We start from the raw sequence: 19942 nt of genomic DNA, 5'->3' as shown, positions 1-19942 counted from the left end.
TAAAGTATATCTCAATTTATATATAATAAAAGATTTAAATTCCAATAAGATAGCATATCTAATCATAAATCTATAGTTTCAATAATTTACATAACTAATTTTGTCACTTTTCACACAAATTAAAGGTGTAATATAAAAATGACGGCAACGTTGTTGAGACATGCATTCGACCGGTTTCAGCAGTGAAGTGAAAGCTTGAGTTTGAGTTTTTCTCTTTTTGGTTTTTTTCGAAGTGTCATTGTATTGCAAATCCTCGGTCGGTATGAGTCAAATAATACTCAAAATTATTATAATTAATATAATATCAAGATGCTGCCTTGATTGGACAAATAAATTTAAATGCAACAAAGCTTCTAGATAGAAAGGAAAATATTAAAAAAAAAACAAACTTTTACCTGACTAATCTTTTTGTTTTCCTTTATTTACTTCATTCATCTATTAGTTATAGCTACTCTATATACTAACATTAAATTAAATTAAAGGTTAATTTATGTATAAGTCTATTAATTATAGAAATTTAATATTAATTTATGAAATCATCTCTTTTAAAATTTAAGTTGTTAATGCACACGAATAATTATATTGTTCTATTTTTAGGCTACGTTTATTTATAAAGACAGGATACTGAGACAGAAATCCAGATATACAAAATTGTGTTTGACAAAGAAGATATGGACAGAGATATTGTGTCTAAAGACACTGAATAAATATATTTTGTGTCCATCCTAACATACAGGAAAGATACAGAGACACTAATAAAAGATACAAATTATTTTTCATTTTTTCATTTATTATTTTTGTTAATTTTTCATAATTATATTTTTCATCTCAAATTTTTTAAATAAAAAAAATGAAAATAAATTAAATTTTCATAATTTGTTCTAGTTTCTCACCAAATAAAATTTAAGAACACAAAATTTTGTATCTCTATTCTTTTATGTCTTATTTTCAATGTCTTTTCTTGTTTTATTCTCAGAAATAAACGCAGTCTTATAATATGTTCGTTACAGACGAACACGTATATATGTAAACCTATAAAAAATTTGATTGGAAAGAGATAATTAACTTCAAATTAACCCTTATCTTTTTACATAATTAATCCATAGTTAATGGAGTCAAGCATAGATTAAGCATAGCAGAGAGATCGATAAAGCTGTTACTTAGCATACAAAATAGAAATTCTGTTTTGGTGTTAAACTGATTTACCAGAATTCAGTTAACATAGTTATTAGTTCTATACCATGCAGCCATGCAAATTATGTTGATCCTATACAATTCACAATCACAATTCATCAATAATTCAATATTCATCTCTAGCTAGTTGTTAAAAGAAACAAATAAGTACGACATTAAGGAAAGAGTTAGCATGCACCACGTTAATAAAAGTTGTTAAAAAATTTTTATTTTAAAAATTTAAACTATANNNNCTGAATACTGAATAATTTTAAAATTTAGCCTCTTTTTTCTAAAAAAAATATAGTTTATTTATGTTTAATTAAGAGTTCAAAATAAGAATAGAAAATATTTAGTGTTAATTTTTATATGTATCTTTACACATTAAATTTATCTTATACTTTTTTTTCTCTCTAAACAACCTTATCCTTATATTTATTAAACAAATATAAGGGTCTAACACAATAAAAACTAATGTATATAATCATATGTGTGAAGTGTTTAAATTCGGACAATATATTGCTTTTTTTTTTTTGGGGAATATTTTCCTAATAATTTTTTCCAACAAAATTTAAGTAAGAAATTCATTTTTTGGTCCTTAAAAATTTTTGACCCCCTTAAAAAAATGTTCTAGCTCCGCCCCTGGTTTTAGTATTAGAGTTTTAAAATTGATGTGATTCATGATATATCCATAGTTCCATCTGTTAAGATCAAGCTTTATTTAGCTAATTATTGAGGAAAAGACATGGATAACTAACTTTGGCTTTTAGTATTTGCTCTCTTATATTCATATCCGGCATTAAAAAAAAAAAAGTTGCCTATGTTATTTCTGTGTTATTAGTGTTACAGATGTATCTATCTATATATTATAGTAGAGTAGTAGCTGATTGTTCAATCGACAAGTGGTGCGCCGAGTGATTGACACGTGGACGACACCAAAATATGTAGTGTCATATGTATTGAACCTGAAATGAATAAAAAATAATAGTCATTATCAAATCTTGAAATGAATATAAAATAATAGTTATTAGGGTGGCAAAAACAGGCATTTTATGTCTTTGAGATTCAAACTTCATTATATAAAGGAGCATGCATCTAATGTTCATACCTCTATCTTTCTAAACATCACTTCTTCCAGTTTGAAAAAGTGTCAAAGGCTAGCTGATTGTAGTGGTTTTCCGTTTATCAAACTAACCATGGCTGAATCGTTTGATATGTTGATGGACATCAGTCCGAAAAAACTTGCATGGAACTTCTTGGTCTATGTTGTTCGTTTGTGGGAAGCTCCTAGCCGGTACAATCTTAAAGAGATCAATAGCATTGAAATGGTTCTTCAAGATAGTCAGGCAAGTAATATTGATTGAATATAAACTGCATGATCTTATACATTCACACATGCATTCCAAATTGAGCTATATTTTACTATCTTACAGGGAGGGAGGATCCAAGCTTCGGTCCCTAAGGCGTTGGTACGTAGATGGAATGATAACCTTGCTGAGTTCAAGATGTATAAAATGTCAAATTTCATTGTTGTAGACAAGAGGGAGAAAACCAAGACAACTATGAATCGGTGGACCTTAAACTTCTCTCACCGAACTGTGGTGCTCTTGGTGGAGAATCCAACTTTCCCACTTCAAGCGTTTCGATTAACGCAAATTCCAGAGTTGTTAAATGCTGACAGGATCGATGACTCTCAATTAGTAGGTGAGGCGAATACATTTTCACTTGCTTAGTGTATAACTCATAACTACCTAACAATAAGTTGGATATCGCAGATATTATGGGTGAAGTGGTTGGAAAGGAAGATCCCAGGGAACTCATCACAAGCAAAGGGAAGGAAACGAAGCGTCTAGCTATTTTGGTTGAAGATCTTGAGTAAGTTGTGTTCCTGAATTATAGTGACACAATATAGCTTGTGTTATAATGATAATAAGGGTTAAACCTGTTTAATCACACTGATTTGCAGTAATTATCGTATTGGGTGTGTGTTGTTTGGGGACATGGTTGATCAAATACTACCATACCTAGATGATGGAAGAGTTGAGCCATTGATAGTGGTCCTGCAGTTCTTCCGACCGAGTAGATGGAATGGTATGAATCCAAACCCTTTATCTTATAGTATATAAATTCAATGTACACATTAAGTATGTATGAAGTTTTCTCATTATCAGCTTTATAAAAAAACAGAGAAAACCTCAGTACAGAGTCATTTCGACATTTCTAAGCTACGCATCAATCCCGATCTCGATGAGGTTCGCGACTTCCGTGACAGGTCTGATCCACATTTCAATTTCTATAGATTAATGTTCTTTTCACGGTCAGAAGTAGCCAAGCATTAAAAAAATACTTACGTTGTGCCGCGTAGGAGGCTTGCCGCTACACCCTCAAATTTGGTCAGAATTAGTCAAGTCAACACAAACAACTCACATTCTGGGGCAGATGAACTTAAGCGGGGAGATGTGACGGTGAACACAATAGAGGAAGCACTAAACTCTACACAGGTCATCCCCAAACCTATTTAAATCCATGTTACATAATATGGCATTTACATAAACCCTCATGTATTTGCAGGAAGGCCCTTTGTGGATTGCTGGAACAGTTGTGGCAATCAATTCTGGCAAGGATGATTGGTTTTACAAATCATGTAGGAAGTGTCCGAAGAAGGTTGAAACACCAATTGGAAATAGATACGAGTGTGGAAAGTGTGGCCACACTCACGGAAGTGCATCACTAAGGTTTGTGTTCAGATTTTCAATATGTTTTGGATGGACTATGTTATTACAAGTTACTAAGTTGTGCAATTTATCTAATAGGTTTAAGGTTGAGGTGATGGCCTATGATGGCACTGGTAGCATAACACTGCTTCTATGGGATCGAGAAACAGTTCAACTATGTGGTAGACAAGCAGAACAGATCAAGGATGAGGAGGTTCATAGTAAATTATAACAAGTATTATGTCATGTACTCTATATAAATGTCAATGAAATCAACTATAAGTTTAGACTTTTGTGATTTAATTTCAGGAACTTTATGCTGAAGGATACCCTGCAGCTCTTGAGAGCCTTTTAGAAAGAAAACTGCTTTTTAAGGTGAATGTCAAATCCTCCAACATCAAGCTATATGACCAGGTGTATACAGTGATGAAGGTCTGCGAGGATGATACAATTTTTGAAATGCATCTGCCAAATAAAACGTTCTCTACTGTAACTGTATGTGCTAAAAGTTTGTAGGTTCCTTGATTATATTGAGACTTTGAGCAGTTTATATGGCTATAATATCTAAGTAGGAATATCTCCAATATGGTTGTAGGATACTGGGTGCAGTAACTCGGTGGATTTGTCAGCAACTATGGTTAATATCAACAATCTTAGTGATTCTCAATATTCTGTGGTAACTTTTGTGCTATATACTTTATAGAACCAGTTATTTTGTGTTAAATCTGCAGAAAATTGACAGTTTTTTTTTTTTTCATGGGACAGGATGTTGTGGAGGATAGTGTTACAAGCCTCAAGTGCAAAACCCCAGCAAAAACAGCTACCATGGTTTTAAACCAACAAATTCCCATCAACATTGAGAATGAAGAAGAACTGGGGTTTTCAACCAACAAACTTACCCGCAATCGTGGAAAGAGACAGAAGATGCAAGTTCATGATAATAATGAATGAGCTTTATGAAATACTTATTTCAGAGATATCTATAAACAGTGTTTTGCTTAGCTATTATTGTCTCCATGTTTTGATAATGGTCTTATTAGGGTTATTTATATGTAACTAAAATTAGTAATGAGGAGTTAGAGTCTTAACAATAGAGATATTGATTAAGAGAGGAACTATATGTTTTAATGGTATGTAATGACAACTCAGGCACTGGATTTTTAAGGACGTGGCATTAATAGTGATTTCATATATTTATGTTGTGTTAAGTTACATAATAAAAAGACTAGCTAAATAATATAAAAAAAAAGTCTTATTATATGAAATATTAGGGATACTTTATACAATAGCAATGGTTATCGCTAAGTCATGCTAGAATCAGACACTATTTTATATAGGGAAAGGGTCAATACTTGATTAAAGCTGAGGTATTAATTGAATCATAAACCTCCTTAAGTACATTATCAAACAACTTTCATTAATAGTCAATGCCAATCATTCTAAATTTGACAAGCCAACAAGCTAGATAACAATAACTCTCCACATATAGGTATTATACATTACACATAATTCATGTGATCGTAGTTTCGTAGCTGCCAAAGAACCATTAAGCAAAGAACTAGGGAGAATTTGATAGGTATCTAATTATAAGAAAGTGTGTACATCTATGCAAAAGTATTAGTGCTAAACTAATCAATTTAGCATTGGCCTATCTTTCAAATTTTATAAACTATAATCATGATATATGTAACTAACAAAGTGGCATTACAAACACTCTGTTGCATTTTTTATAAGTGTATACTTATAAGAGAGTGTGACACTTTTATGCAAAGGTGAGAATTTGTTTATCAACTTATCATTTTAATATCTTATGCTTGATGTCATTAGTGTAAATATGTGATAAAGCCAATTAGTCCATGTGATTGAAGTATTGTAATCAAATAGACGTGAGACTACGTTATATTCAAATGAATGCAAAATCAGCAAGTATGCTGGATTTAAACAGATGCACTGCTAACAATTTTAGCTAAGTTTACAAACCAGTATCTCAATCCTTAATGTAGTTTGCCAGTTATAGGTTCAGACTACTAATGCTCACAAAGACCAAAGAAACAATGTGTCATATGCGTCATTTACACATCTAACTGTATTAAATAACGTGGAAAGGTCAGCTAACATAGGGTGTGAGAAATTATAATTGATGAGCTGGATAAAAAAGTCACTTATTCCATAAAAGTGTAACGCAGCGAGCTGTTAAAACCTTATCAGAACTATATAAAGCAGATAAATTGCATCACAAGATCAAATACATATCTACATTGAGTTGTGTGGAACAAGCTTCCAAAAAGTTTTTAAATGTGACTTTATTTGGGAAACGATGAATGAAATATGTGAACTATTCGGTGAAGTTTATTCATAGTGAAGGAAGAAACAAAATCTTTATCCACACCATAAAATTAAAACAAGTAAACCTTTATTGCCTTTCTTGAGGAAGGGGATAATGTCAGCCAAATTCATGCAAAGTCATAGTGTGAACATATCAGAGCATATACATTTAAATCATATAAAAATAATGGTTGATTTTTTTTTATTCTATATCCATACTGATATATTAATAGGCATTCACGTAATTATTGTTTTATTTTGTAAAGAAATAAATAATATGAATTTAAATATTAGTAATTATAATAATAATAAATATAATGATATTATATAACTTTTAACACAACTTATTTAATTATCTATCTAAAGTTTTATTATTGCGTGATACCAAATTTTATCATTTTCTTTCACACGAGTTAATTAAATCGTTTCATTATTTTAACATGGGGTCAAATCTAATTTTTTTATGGGGGCATATATATGCACACATTTACTGTCTAACATTTTTTAAGAATGATAGTATGGGCACTTGCTCCCACAAAAATTCACATGGATCCATAAGTAATTTTAATATATCTTTAAATTGTATCCCAAGTAAAGGTTGTTTCTTATACCAAGTGATAATACCATGAATGGTTTACCGATTTAGACCACTTATCTGTAAATTCGAAAGTGGACAACAGTTGGATTCAATTATATTTATATGTGGTTGCAGGTAAAGCAAAATATCTATCACACATATAGAAGGAAATATGCATACAATGATAAAAATGTCACCCGTCTACAACTATGAAAGAACATGATTAAAGTTCCCTTGATGTTTTAATGAAATGCAGGACTTTGTTCAAAGTGGGTTTCTTTGGGAAACGATTAAAGAAAGCCTGGACTATCCTGTGAGTTTAAATGATGGTTAAGGTAATAGTAGATAGGGTGGCTCATTTTGACACACATCAAGAGCCTCACCATTTTAAATCAACGGTGATCAGATATGTTGCACTTAAATCTCGGGTATCAAGTTGACAGATCATAAGATTTTTCGAAGTGACTAAAGCTCAAAATAGTGAAGTAGGGTTGAAATGAAGCTTTGTTTTTTCTGAAAGAGATTTCAATTAAATAGACGAGTTGAATGTAGTGTGTTGGCATAGTCTTTATCCCAATGTTTGTTTACATGGGGTTCTGTTCAAACAAGACTGCCATTGCCTTTTTTGAAAATAGGCTTTGTCCAAGACAAAATTATGCAAACTAATGGTGTGAAACATAATTAGTGCATTGACCCAGTAAAACTATAAGCACCATAAAAAAAAATGCAATGTCGATATGTTCCCAGGATTTGCATTAATTCACTAACAAAGAGAAGGCGAAATTGCATTTAAATCAAATAAAAACTCAATATAAAGTAGGACATTGCAACATAAGATAATGTAGTACCTTTTAAATCATACCTTTTGAGGTATGTAGTCAAAATAGTGGTCATTTCTATTTGTGCAACTGTAAAAGAATAAAGAGGTGTGTGATCTCTATTTTTGCATTTAGATACTTTTAAGAGATAAATATAATTTCTGGATCATGATTAACAAGGCATAGAATACATACGGACTTTCAGTTACATGAGAAGACTTAACATTATAAAACATATTCCACTAAAAAATTATTTCTCATACCAAGTGATAAAACCAGTAATGGTGAACCTTGTCAGAAATAATATATTACGAGGTAGTAAGATGTAATGCAAAATGGTTATGACACCTATATAAAATGTCACCAATCTATTGAAAGAACTTGATTAAAGTTTCCTTAATGGATTAACCAAATGCAAGACTCATTGGAGTAGCTATACACAAAAATAGGTTCTACGTGTTGCTTTCAATACACCCTTTAAAGTTTCTACTAGAAAGAGTTTAGCTGACCCAAAGAGTGTGCACAAGACAAAATCTATAGTTAAATATGTTAACTAGCAAATGCCAATAATATCCAATGGTCATTCAATTATGATGCAATAACATATAATACACAATGGGTATGACACATACATACGCTAATGACACATAGAATGAAAAACAGGTCACCAATCTATTGAAAGAACTTGATTAGAGTTTCCGTGATTGATTAACCAAATACAAGACTCATTGGAGAACTTATTCACAAACGTAGGTTCTAAGGTGCTACTTCTAATACACCCTTAGCAGTTTCTAATAGAAGGAGTTTACGTGCCCAAATAGTGCCCAAGAGAGAAAACATAGAGTTAAATACCTTAACTAGCTAATGTGCCTAATATCCAACGGTCATTAAATTATGATGCAGTAACATATAATGCAAAATGATTATCACACATGCATAGGGTAACGACACATATAGAGAATGATAAAAATGGCATTAATATAGAGAACTTTTTTTAAAGTTTTCTTGATGGATTAATTAAATGTAAGACTCATGGCACAAGTCATACACAAAATTAGTTACTACTGTGTTGCTTCCAATACATCCTTAGCAGTTTCTAAAAGAAGTATATGAGGTGTCCCAAAGAGTGCACAAAGGACAAAACGTGTAGGTAAATACTTTTACCCATTAATGTCACTAATATCCAATGGTCATTAGATTTGCATGAATGATAAAGCAATTGGCCTGTATTTATTAACAAACAAACTAAGATCGTCATCTAATTAATTTATTTATCACCAATATTGGGTGTACTCATTATTAAGGTAATGACAAAGCAATGCATCTAATGTATGCATAGAGTCAATACAATTTTATTTAAATATTTATATAAATATCTTATTTTGCAGTTTGTTGTCTTAGCCATTACATGACACGTTCTAAATATCAATATAGGCTATTGATATTCTCATTCAAAACATATATAAGTCATGAGTTGTGAGAAAGGTTACAAGAACCATAATTTATACTCAAAAACACTAAGAGCCATTAGCGGTTCTGTAATAAACTGTATAGCTAGAATGAGTGACACTCCACCCAATATGAAAAAACTTCCACACCTTAGTGAGGATCTTATCTGGAAGATCATGGTGAAGGCAGATCCTAAGACAGTTGGACAGTGCAGAACCCTAAGCAAGGGTTGGAATTTCAGGCTGTGTACTAATTTGTTCGTGAAGGCAAATTATAAAGAAAACAAAGATCGAAGCAAGAGTGTGATTGTAGGCATTGGCTATCCCCCAGGTGATTACAACTCTGTTTGGTTCGTCCGAGCTTATATTCAATCGGGTCGCCAGGTTCAGTTCAATATCCCAATGGATGCTAACCAATATGGCTTCTATTCAGTCATTGGGTCTGAGAACGGAATCATATGCATAAAGATCTCATTGGGTGGCCTTAATTCTCGGCTTCTTATATGGAATCCAGTCTCGGATAAGAGGCGGTACGTAACCGATGAAGCAAGCAAGCATTCCGCTCATGCCATTTCTCTATATGCGTTTGGTTTTTTGGAGGACGAAATTGAGTATCGTATTGTGCATGTCTACAAGCGTGCATTTAGACAAAGAAATATGTCATGGTCTCTTTACACTTCATTTGAACGAGAATGGACTCATTCCGGTATGTTTGAGAGTGATGTCCAGAAACTTGGGCCCAAATATATAGTGAACAACGGGATAGTCTATTGGATTGGGTGGCAGGGAGCTGATTTCTTTGAGCCAGCATACATAGTCACGTTCAACCTCCGTATCCAGATGTTCCATGAGGCAAAGATCCCCCCAGATGTGCCATCTGATTACAACTCACTAACTTACTTCAACGATGGTGTCGGGTATATTTCATACCGCAATCTTGCATTCAGCAGGCAAGTCCTGGTCTGGCAAATGAAAAGGAATGGTGATCACAACATCCACTGGGAGAGGATGATTAGAGTTTCTGGTCTTGGAATCCCATACACTCCTTCATTGTTCGTAGGTAATGACATAATAACAGTCATGGAGTGCAGAGGTGGGTCAGGAAGTGCAAATGATGCCGTGCGAACAGACTTCCTGATTTCGAGGCTAAAATATATGGAATCAAGAAGGGAGCATTTGGTTCACCGCACATGGCAGGAACATGTTAACGTGAAGACAATTACAATGCATTCAGATGGGCTATACATGGTTTAGAGTTCTATTGATCAATTTAGATGATTTTGCTGAGTTTTAAATGCAGTTTATTTTGTTTAGTTTGGTTATTTAGACAATAGGGTAGAATATATGTAGTTAGATCCCTTATGTTTCAATATAACCGTCTATTGGGTTCGTTTTGATTTTGAAGGAGTTTTCAATGTTAGTTTGTTAATCAATGTTATACACTCTTCTAAATTTTGTAACAACTTAAAAGGTTTAGGGTTTACAGGTTTCTTTATCCTTTTATCTTTGATATTAAAGTAGTAGTAATGGTTGTAGCAGGTAGTACATATGGTTAACTTTCTATATGTACCCATTTATATACACTTAATTTAATGTTGAAATCAGATTTACATATTCAACTCAATATATTAATGAATACATATTTTTCTGTAAATTCATTAAGACATGTCACCGTAATTTAATATCCCTAATACTAATTTAACAATGGTTATCTATTATCAATAATAAATACATTACCTAGATTTAACTAAACAGAATTGATTGATTACACTAACATCATCTTGATATGAAAAGTATATTTGGCTCAAAAACAAGTTATCATATACCGGACTTTATAAATTTTGTATATGACATATTCACAACCAAGGTTAAGAAGGACTTTAAACTACGGTTTGTAGACATGGACAACAACTAGGCCTTATAAATTGCCATACCTGGGTTTTATAGAAAAAAAATTATTGGCTATGAATCATTTAAAAAACATATAATATATTATGGATTATCTTTAAAAAGAAAGTTAGCAGGCCTTGTGGAGGTGTGTTTAGTAATAGGTTGCTAAAATTAGTCTGATTAAATGACTACAAAAAAGATGCTACATAATTCAAAATATATACCAATGATAGCTAATAATAAGTTAATATAAAAATGATTTATAATTATATATCATATGAATTTAGTATTACAGCATGGTATTATGAGGTCTATATCAATAAAGGTTTAATATCATGATAAATGTGGAATAAAGTAGTAACAATGAGGCCAATCAATGAACAATATAGTATTTTAACTTTTCACATAGGTTTCTAAGGCCAACTTAACCGTATTAAAATTACCTGCTATACCCACACAACCATTGTTACCAGTTAATTGTTACATGTACCAAAGCATAACATGTGAAGAGAAAGAGAAAGACAAAAAAAAACTAGACACAAGTGGAGCCTCCCAGGGCAAAAGTCCTCAACAGTTAAAGCTGGGGAAGAAAAGTTAAGGCAATGCAATCATCACAAGGACTAAACACAGATATAGTTATAAGAGGAAGGCTACTAAAAGATCTCCCACTGAACTCAAGGGCAAAAGGTATAAGTAATTATAGATTTATTTTTCATAATGAGATTTAGAATACAAAGTCAAAATATCTTGGTTCCATTTAGGTTAGTATGAATGGAACAGAGTTGGGTGTATACAGATCTAAGTATAATGATTTCTGGCACTCATGTTTCTTTTTCTTATAATCTCTATGTTTGGAATATTAACAATCATGTTTAATCTGAAATGTGCAGAGATGGAGGAAAGAAACACGCTTAAAAATAAGAGAAAGGTTGATCAATTTTGTACGAATGAATGGTCAAACAATAGAGAGACTCAAGGTACGAAATATGGACAACATGCTTTCATTCAACATAATATAAACGAAGTTATTTTCATTACAATTGAAAAATAGCTTATCCACAATAAAGTCAATTTCAGTTATAGTGTGTATACCACTACAAGAGTACCTTGAATATCTCTAAATAGTTGTATAACATGGTGTTATAAGTGAGAAAGATAACAAAGGTATCATGGCAGGGACTTTGTCATCAACATTATCGGCTGACTGGAGCCAGCCAGTTGATGATATGCAACGCAACATAGGGGTTCAGATGGGCTCTAGCAGTACTATTGGCAACTCAAGGTATTTTACCGCGAATAGCAACCTACAAAACGATGAGATCCGGGAAAGCTTGGGAACAAAACCATATGTTCTAGCAGATGTAACTAACACAGGTAATCTTATATATTAACAACATAGAAATCAAAATCTTACTTTGATTATGAATAGGTAAACTATGAAAGATCTTTATGACAGATACTGCAAGACATGCTAGGATGGAACGAGCTAACAAGCTAGCCAAGAAAAAACAACGTCCAGTAGAATCTTTCCCTCAAGGTAAAGCTGTAATAAATAATGCTTTATTTCAGCACTTGCTGCTAACCAATTATTAATGTGCAAATCGTTCTCTAATTGCATATTAGTGTGAATAGTGTGTAGAGGTTTCATTGTAGAATAACAGTTTGTGAAAAAATTATATGTATAGACCCAACTTGAGTTACATAACTATATACAAAGTGCAGTAATAATTAATTGAATTTGTTCTTAAATCACTATAAGGTAATTATTGTTCACTAATGACAAGTGTATTTTACTATTGCTTAGTGGCAAATTCTGATATAGATTGTGTCATCACAGGAAATGTAACATATACTCTAGCAGATTGCACACTCTATCCAAGTATTGTTATGCAAACCATGAAGAGAGATGAATACAGTAACTTAGAAAACAGTCAAAAATGGATATTGCTACCATCAAATCTAACAACACTGGATACTTTAAGAAGTAGAGGTAATGAACTAATGGTAACAAACTACACTAGGCTTGAAACACAAATGGTAATCGAATTAACTAATGAATCATACCAACTAATGAGTACTGTAAGATAAGTGCAAATCAAAGTTAGATAACTTATCAAATTTGTATGTAAACGAAGACACTAACCTTGGTCTCCATCCTTGGCCGAGCATTCTTTCTCTCAATCTTCCCTTTCACCTATGCCTCCCATAGATACACTGACTTTGTGCCTTCCAACTCTTCCCAATTTGCCACTTTTTACCACTCTATTCAATCTTACCGCATTAGCATATGTCTATATGTAAATCTCGAAGCCCTTGGAGATATTAACTCTGTGCCCTTTAACTCTACCCAAGTTGCCACCTTCAATGACTCCGCTCAATATGCCCGATCTGCATTTGCCTACATTGATATGCGAAACTATGAGGCCCACGCCTTAATCTTTGTTTGCAGAATAAAATTTCAAAATCATCAAAACCACTAAATTCATATATGAGGTTTAAAGGTTACAACCAGAGAATTTAAACCCCCTAAATACTAAATAGATATAGAATACATGACACTTAAGCATTGATATATGGTCCTAAACTCAATACAAACCGAGATTAGTTTATTATATGTGTTAGATATTTTTGTCATATCCATTTATAAATAATGAAGAACTGATTTTTGACCCATTGTAAAATAGATGCAGAGCAGTCGAAGGCTCGCAAAGCAGGAATCACTGTCATACATCGACAAGAAAATAACAATGGTATGATATTAAATGGCTATGAATTTCACTCTTCAATTCCTAAAAACTGAATAGTTTACAAGTTCACTTAACTACAAAATTTAAGGCATTCTTAGTAATATTAAAATGAATTAGGAAAAGATATTTAATAATATATATTTATTTTTGTCTAACCCGTTCTAATAATGAAATGATCTTCCAATGCATGACACAGGTGGAAGGGCTTTAGCAAGGGATGCTAGAGTTGCCAGTCGTAAGGAGCAGGCAAGCAAGGGTATGTTGAGAGATATTCAAAGGATCAATTTATTATTAAAACTCTGCAAATTATATTCATGCATGTAATTAATGGATTTTTCCGTTCATGTTAATATTGAAAATTCAGAGTATTTGCACTTGGGAGATGCAATGTATATATGCGAACACTGCAGTGCCCTTTTTTGGTACGATGAAAGGATAAACAAAAGTTATAACACAGACCAACCCAAATTCACGATGTGCTGTAAAGGAGGTCAAGTCCAACTACCACACCTACCAGAAGCACCAAAAGTTCTAATTAAGGTGTGAGATGTATAAGGGAGTAAAGGAAGCAGTACTGAATGGAGAAACAACGCCGTCATCATGTGGCAAGCGTATAATATTGCCTTCATCATTCACAGGTGGACCAAGATATATGATACAAAACTATCAGGATGCAATGGCAATATGTAAGGTTGTTGGTTATCCAGACCTCTTCATAACCTTCACGTGCAATCCGAAGTGGCCTGAGGTTGAAGACTTTTTGAACAATAGAGAGTTGAATCCACAAGATCGACCCGATATTGTTTGTAGGGTTTTCAAGGCCAAATTAGATACACTAATTAAAGATGTCCGAGCAAACAAAGTTTTTGGTAGAGTTAGTGCAGGTATGTCCAGTCAAAACCAATTATGTCATGTCTCAAGTTTCCATTAGCAATAGATATAATGTTTTATGTATGAGAGTCTATTTGTCATGGATTTGAACTTTTCATTATGAATCTTACAGTGGTATATACAATCGAATTCCAGAAACGTGGGTTACCACATGCACACATTCTACTATTCTTACACAAGGATGACAAATTTCCCACTGCCGAAGATATTGATAAGATTATATCAGCTGAGATACCCGATAAAGAGACAGACCCTGAATACTTTGATGCAGTCGAAAAGCACATGATGCACGGTCCGTGTGGAGTGGCAAAGAAAGATTCACCATGTATGGAAAATGCTAAATGCATTCGACACTTCCCTAAGAGGTTTGTTGAGAGTACTACTATTGATGATGATGGTTACCCAGTATATCGACGAAGAGAAGATGGAAAGACTATCAACAAATCAGGAGTCGATCTTGACAACCGTTACGTGGTACCACACAATAGGTTTCTACTCATGAGATATGGTGCCCATATTAATGTTGAGTGGTGTAACCAGTCAAGATCTATTAAGTATTTGTTCAAATATGTGAATAAAGGTCATGACCGTGTAACGGCTTCATTTTATAAAAGTGCTGCAGACAAAGAGAACATGGATGACTATGATGAAGTCAGTATGTACTATGATTGTAGGTACATTTCTCCGTGTGAAGCTGCTTGGAGGATCTTTGGTTACAACATACACTACAGAGATCCCTCGGTTGTTCGTCTAGGATTTCACTTACCCGATGAACAAAACTTGATCTTTAAAGATAATGAAAAGCTCGATGATGTGATCCGAGAAGCATCTGTCAAAGAGTCTATGTTTCTCGGTTGGTTTCAAGCCAACAAGATCTACTCAGAAGCAAGGTCGCTAACTTATGCAGAATTCCCTATACATTTTGTGTGGAAGGCAAAGGAAAGTGTGTGGTTGCCTCAGAAGAGCCATGCTGTAATTGGAAGAATCTTCTTTGTGCCTCCTGGATCTGGTGAGAGATATTACCTAAGGCTACTACTCAATTACGTTAGGGGATCAACTTGCTATGAAGACATTCGAACTATAGATGGTGTTGTATACTCATCATTCAAAGATGCATGTTATGCACGTGGTCTTTTAGATGATGATAAGGAATATGTTGAAGCAATAGTGGAAGCAAGTTATTGGGGGTCAGGTACATACTTAAGGAATCTTTTTGCTACATTGTTATTTTCCAATTCAATGGACAGACCAGAACATGTATGGGAAGAAACATGGACTTTATTATGTGATGACATACTTCATAGACACAGGAGACTACTCGATAATCAAGGTATTTATGAACTTTGTGGCATTATAAGGATAGTGTGATTATTTATGACATAATAATTAACATCTTCATATTTATTGGTAGAATTTTTAGAATACAAGTCTATATCAATTTATGTACAGCTTGCTATGGCTTGCCTAAACATATAACTTCATGCATAATAATAAATAGTATGAATCAATAGGATATAAAAATAAGATTTAGTGGACATGGTATTAGATATAATAGTGATTTGGACTCATTTTATTAGATTCACTTTATTAAAAAAAATAAAAATTTGAAAAATTTGACCAATTGTTAGAAGCAAGGTTTTGCAAGTGTTTACGATTTGAGTTAACAATTTTTTCTTAATCAAATACATGATTTGACATATATGTTGCTATTATGTACACAGTGTTAGTCCTCACAGAGGATGAGATCAAAGATTTGACCCTAATGGAGATTGAGAATATACTTAACAAATACAACAAGAGTCTGAAAGATTTTCCACCAATGCCTATGCCAGATACAAACCAATGTAACAATTTACTGTATCCCAATGGCATGAATAGGTTAATTTGCGATGAACTCAGATACGATCGGCAGAAACTAGCTGCAGAGCATGTAACCTACTTAGGACTATTAACTGATGAACAAAGAGAAGTATATAACGAAGTCATTGCCGCAGTTCAAACCGGGATAGGTGGAGTATTTTTCCTTTATGGGTACGGTGGGACAGGAAAAACATTTGTTTGGAAGACACTAGCTTCTGCATTGAGGTCTAGATCACATATTGTTCTAACAGTTGCATCTAGCGGGATAGCATCACTTTTGTTGCCTGGAGGCAGGACAGCTCACTCACGTTTCGCAATACCACTTAACATAGATGAATTCTCAACATGCAATATTAAGCAAGGGAGTGCATTAGCTGAGCTTTTGATTAAGACAAAGTTGATAATTTGGGATGAGGCACCTATGGTAAATAGATTTTGTATTGAAGCTCTTGACAGAACCATGCGTGACATATTAAGGTTCAATAACACAGATAGCTTGGAGCAGCCATTTGGAGGAAAGACAATTGTTTTTGGGGGGGATTTTCGCCAAATACTTCCAGTCATCCCGAAAGGGTCTAGGCAAGAGATAGTCAATGCCACTATCAACTCATCATACTTGTGGGATGACTGCAAGCTTTTGACACTTTCAAAGAACATGCGCTTAAAATCAAGTGATTCAAACTCAAGGTCATCTGAGTTGAAAGAATTTGCTGATTGGATACTAAGTATAGGTGACGGCAGCCAAGGGTCACGATCGAATACAGGCGAAAAGGTTGTCATTCCCGATGACATATTGGTTTCCGATTGGGTAGACCCAATTGAAGCAATATGTAGAGTAACTTATCCTGAAATCTTTTCAGGAAGAAATATTGACCAACAGATTGAAGATCGAGCTATCCTTGCACCAACACTGCAGTTAGTCGATGAGATCAACAACTACATGATGAGTTTAAATCCGGCTGAAGCGCAAACATATTTTAGCTCTGATAAGGCATGCCCCACAGAGCCTAATAACGATTTATTGGCTTCAATACACACTCCTGAACTCCTAAACACAATCAAGTGCTCAGGTGTCCCTAATCATGAGTTAACACTAAAAATTGGAACACCGATTATGCTGTTAAGAAACATTGACCACTCCGCAGGATTGTGCAATGGAACATGATTGGTTGTTACTAAGCTTGGAAAACACATAATTGAAGCACGAACGTGTGCGGGCAAGAATAAGGGGCAGAAAGTGTTTATACCAAGGATAACCCTAAGTCCTTCTGACCATCGAATACCATTCAAATTTCAATTGAGACAATTTCCTATTATGGTTTCATACATGATGACTATAAACAAGAGCCAAGGTCAGTCATTATCAAAGGTTGGGTTAATATTAAAGAAACCCGTATTCACACATGGCCAGCTATATGTTGCTATCTCCAGGGTGACAAATAAGGCAGGACTGAAGATTTTGTTATGTCATGATGATGATCAAAAGAAAGAAACAGAGAATGTCGTTTTCAAAGAAGTATTCAGAAACATATGTTGAACATTACAAGTATTGCAGGGAAAATAATTAGAATTGATGTCCAAATACATACCACGGAAATCCTTGAATATTTAGGAAATGGCTTCCAATTAAATAGCTTGATCCACCTTCCCATAGTTATCATTTGTAGTGTATTATAAGATTTGTGGCAGTGTACCCAACTGGATCAAAACATCATAATTAGGGAGCACCCAAAATATATGTGATATTGAGTAAAATATAAGACACATGATTATTCAAAAAATACTAAGTTAAAGTTATAAATCAGTCTAGCTTAAATTCAAAAAAAAATCTTATGGAACCCACACAAACATTCAAGTCAAATGCCAGCATGGTTGAAAGATTTTGTTCAAAGTGATAGTTTTCATACTAGATAATATCAAACAAGACTAGATAACAGCTAGGTAAAATTTAAATGTATAAAATCCATTTCCTTCACTAGAACTATATTTTGGTGTTCCTACGAAGTATCTACTAAGTAATTTTTGATGAAAATTTGTTTTTCCTCCTAAAACAATAAAATCTGTATTTGAACAATAGCTATTATTAGGATTTTGAGGAAAATCTGGTGCAACTTCCCGACTAAATATGCCACATGCTCCAATGGTTTAAAGAAAACATTGTGCTTTCCCTGGAAAAAAAATTAGTGACTTTTCCAATTATGAAAAGGCTAATTTCTTTAGGGTCGATGAGCATTGTTCTTTTTGTTTTTGTACTTTTTTTATATTCTGATGTGTCCTTAATTTTTCTAATTCAATTGTAAAAAAATAGAGTCAAGATTATTTTCAAACTGAGGATGGACCTCAAGAATGTGATATTATCTCCATTATACCTTAAAGAGATCAGTTCATTGTCCAAAATTATTTATAAATGGCCCTTTTGGTTCCGCTTCTCATGACCATGTAAAGTATGACATTGTGGTACTGTCTACTGATTGGCTTTGGTGTTGGATCCACCACTTCCATTAGCATTCGTAAATATGTAGATACTACATATTGATCATGTTGAGGCATTTATATATGTAGTCTGCTTTCTATTTCTTTTTATGTTATACTGCATAGTACTAAAATTCAATTTGAAGACCATTTTTTTCATTAAGTAAACACCAAAATTTTGATATTTGATATTTGTAATACAGCAGTTTCAGATGATACAGTAGCTTAACAAAGGATCCACTTGAAGCATATATTTGATTATAAGAGAGCAAAACTGCTTTGATTAGTTTAGAGATTATAATGAATGAATTTTACAACCTCAGACATCAATAAGGTATGGCTTAACTTGACTGCACAAGCTTATTGTCTCATTCTTTCTTAAGTAATACCATTGAGATAAGTAATATCATGTTAAACAATTGATACAGAGACAACAACAGTTATGTCATGATATGACATACCCAAGTTTTTAAATTTCTAACTATTTTTTAAGATATTATCACTCTTTTAGTTGCATTAGAATTTTTATTTTGACCGGTAAAATAGTACCTATTATGATCAACCATTTTAAGCTGTTTATATGTATGCTTTTGTCTATAATTTTGACCAGTAAAATAGTACCTGTTATGATCAACCAGAAAAAGGCGAGTTGAACTAGCAAAACATCTATATATATGTGACGATTAATATATCTTTTTTATTTAACAGTGTGGGATGTATTGGTGCAGTGGAAATCAAGGAGCGCTTAAACTGTGTTTTTTTTTAAATTAAATTTGGCAAAGCCATGTAAAATATGTACTTTAGTTTGGGGATTCCTGGATTGTTCAAAATCTGTGAAGTTTTTATTGCATCTCTTTGCTTGCACTAACAATGTTGTTAATTGTGATGTTTGTATGTTTCTGGTATTATATCTTCACTTTCACTTTTATCTTCTAAGATAATGCTACGATCTTCAAACTAACACCCCATCAGCCAAAAAATTTAGGACACTGAGAAAATACCTTTTTTAAATACACATATAAGAGGA

At 33.2% G+C, this 19942-nt stretch overlaps 1 protein-coding gene and 1 pseudogene across 2 annotated transcripts; both read left to right on the top strand.

Moving 5' to 3' along the window:
- Positions 2016-4890, top strand: LOC107635329 (replication protein A 70 kDa DNA-binding subunit C-like). 2 transcript variants are annotated; one of them, XM_021122032.1, is made up of 10 exons: positions 2016-2519; positions 2607-2877; positions 2949-3048; positions 3140-3264; positions 3361-3445; positions 3539-3674; positions 3745-3908; positions 3987-4101; positions 4197-4563; positions 4653-4890. In XM_021122032.1, exons 1-9 carry the CDS (start codon positions 2226-2228, stop codon positions 4401-4403), a joined length of 1497 nt encoding a protein of 498 aa, XP_020977691.1. In that variant the 5' UTR covers positions 2016-2225; the 3' UTR covers positions 4404-4563; positions 4653-4890. The 2 variants fall into 2 exon arrangements, with proteins under 2 accessions (XP_020977691.1, XP_020977692.1); XM_021122033.1 differs by lacking the exon at positions 2016-2519 and having other exon boundaries at positions 2607-2642; positions 2710-2877.
- LOC107637292 lies at positions 16292-17980 on the top strand (annotated as a pseudogene).

The sequence above is a fragment of the Arachis ipaensis genome, chromosome B04 (assembly GCF_000816755.2).
Source record: "Arachis ipaensis cultivar K30076 chromosome B04, Araip1.1, whole genome shotgun sequence".
Lineage (NCBI taxonomy): Eukaryota > Viridiplantae > Streptophyta > Magnoliopsida > Fabales > Fabaceae > Arachis > Arachis ipaensis.
The sequence above is the reverse complement of the archived record's forward strand: the minus strand, read 5'-3'. Positions and strand labels throughout refer to the sequence as shown.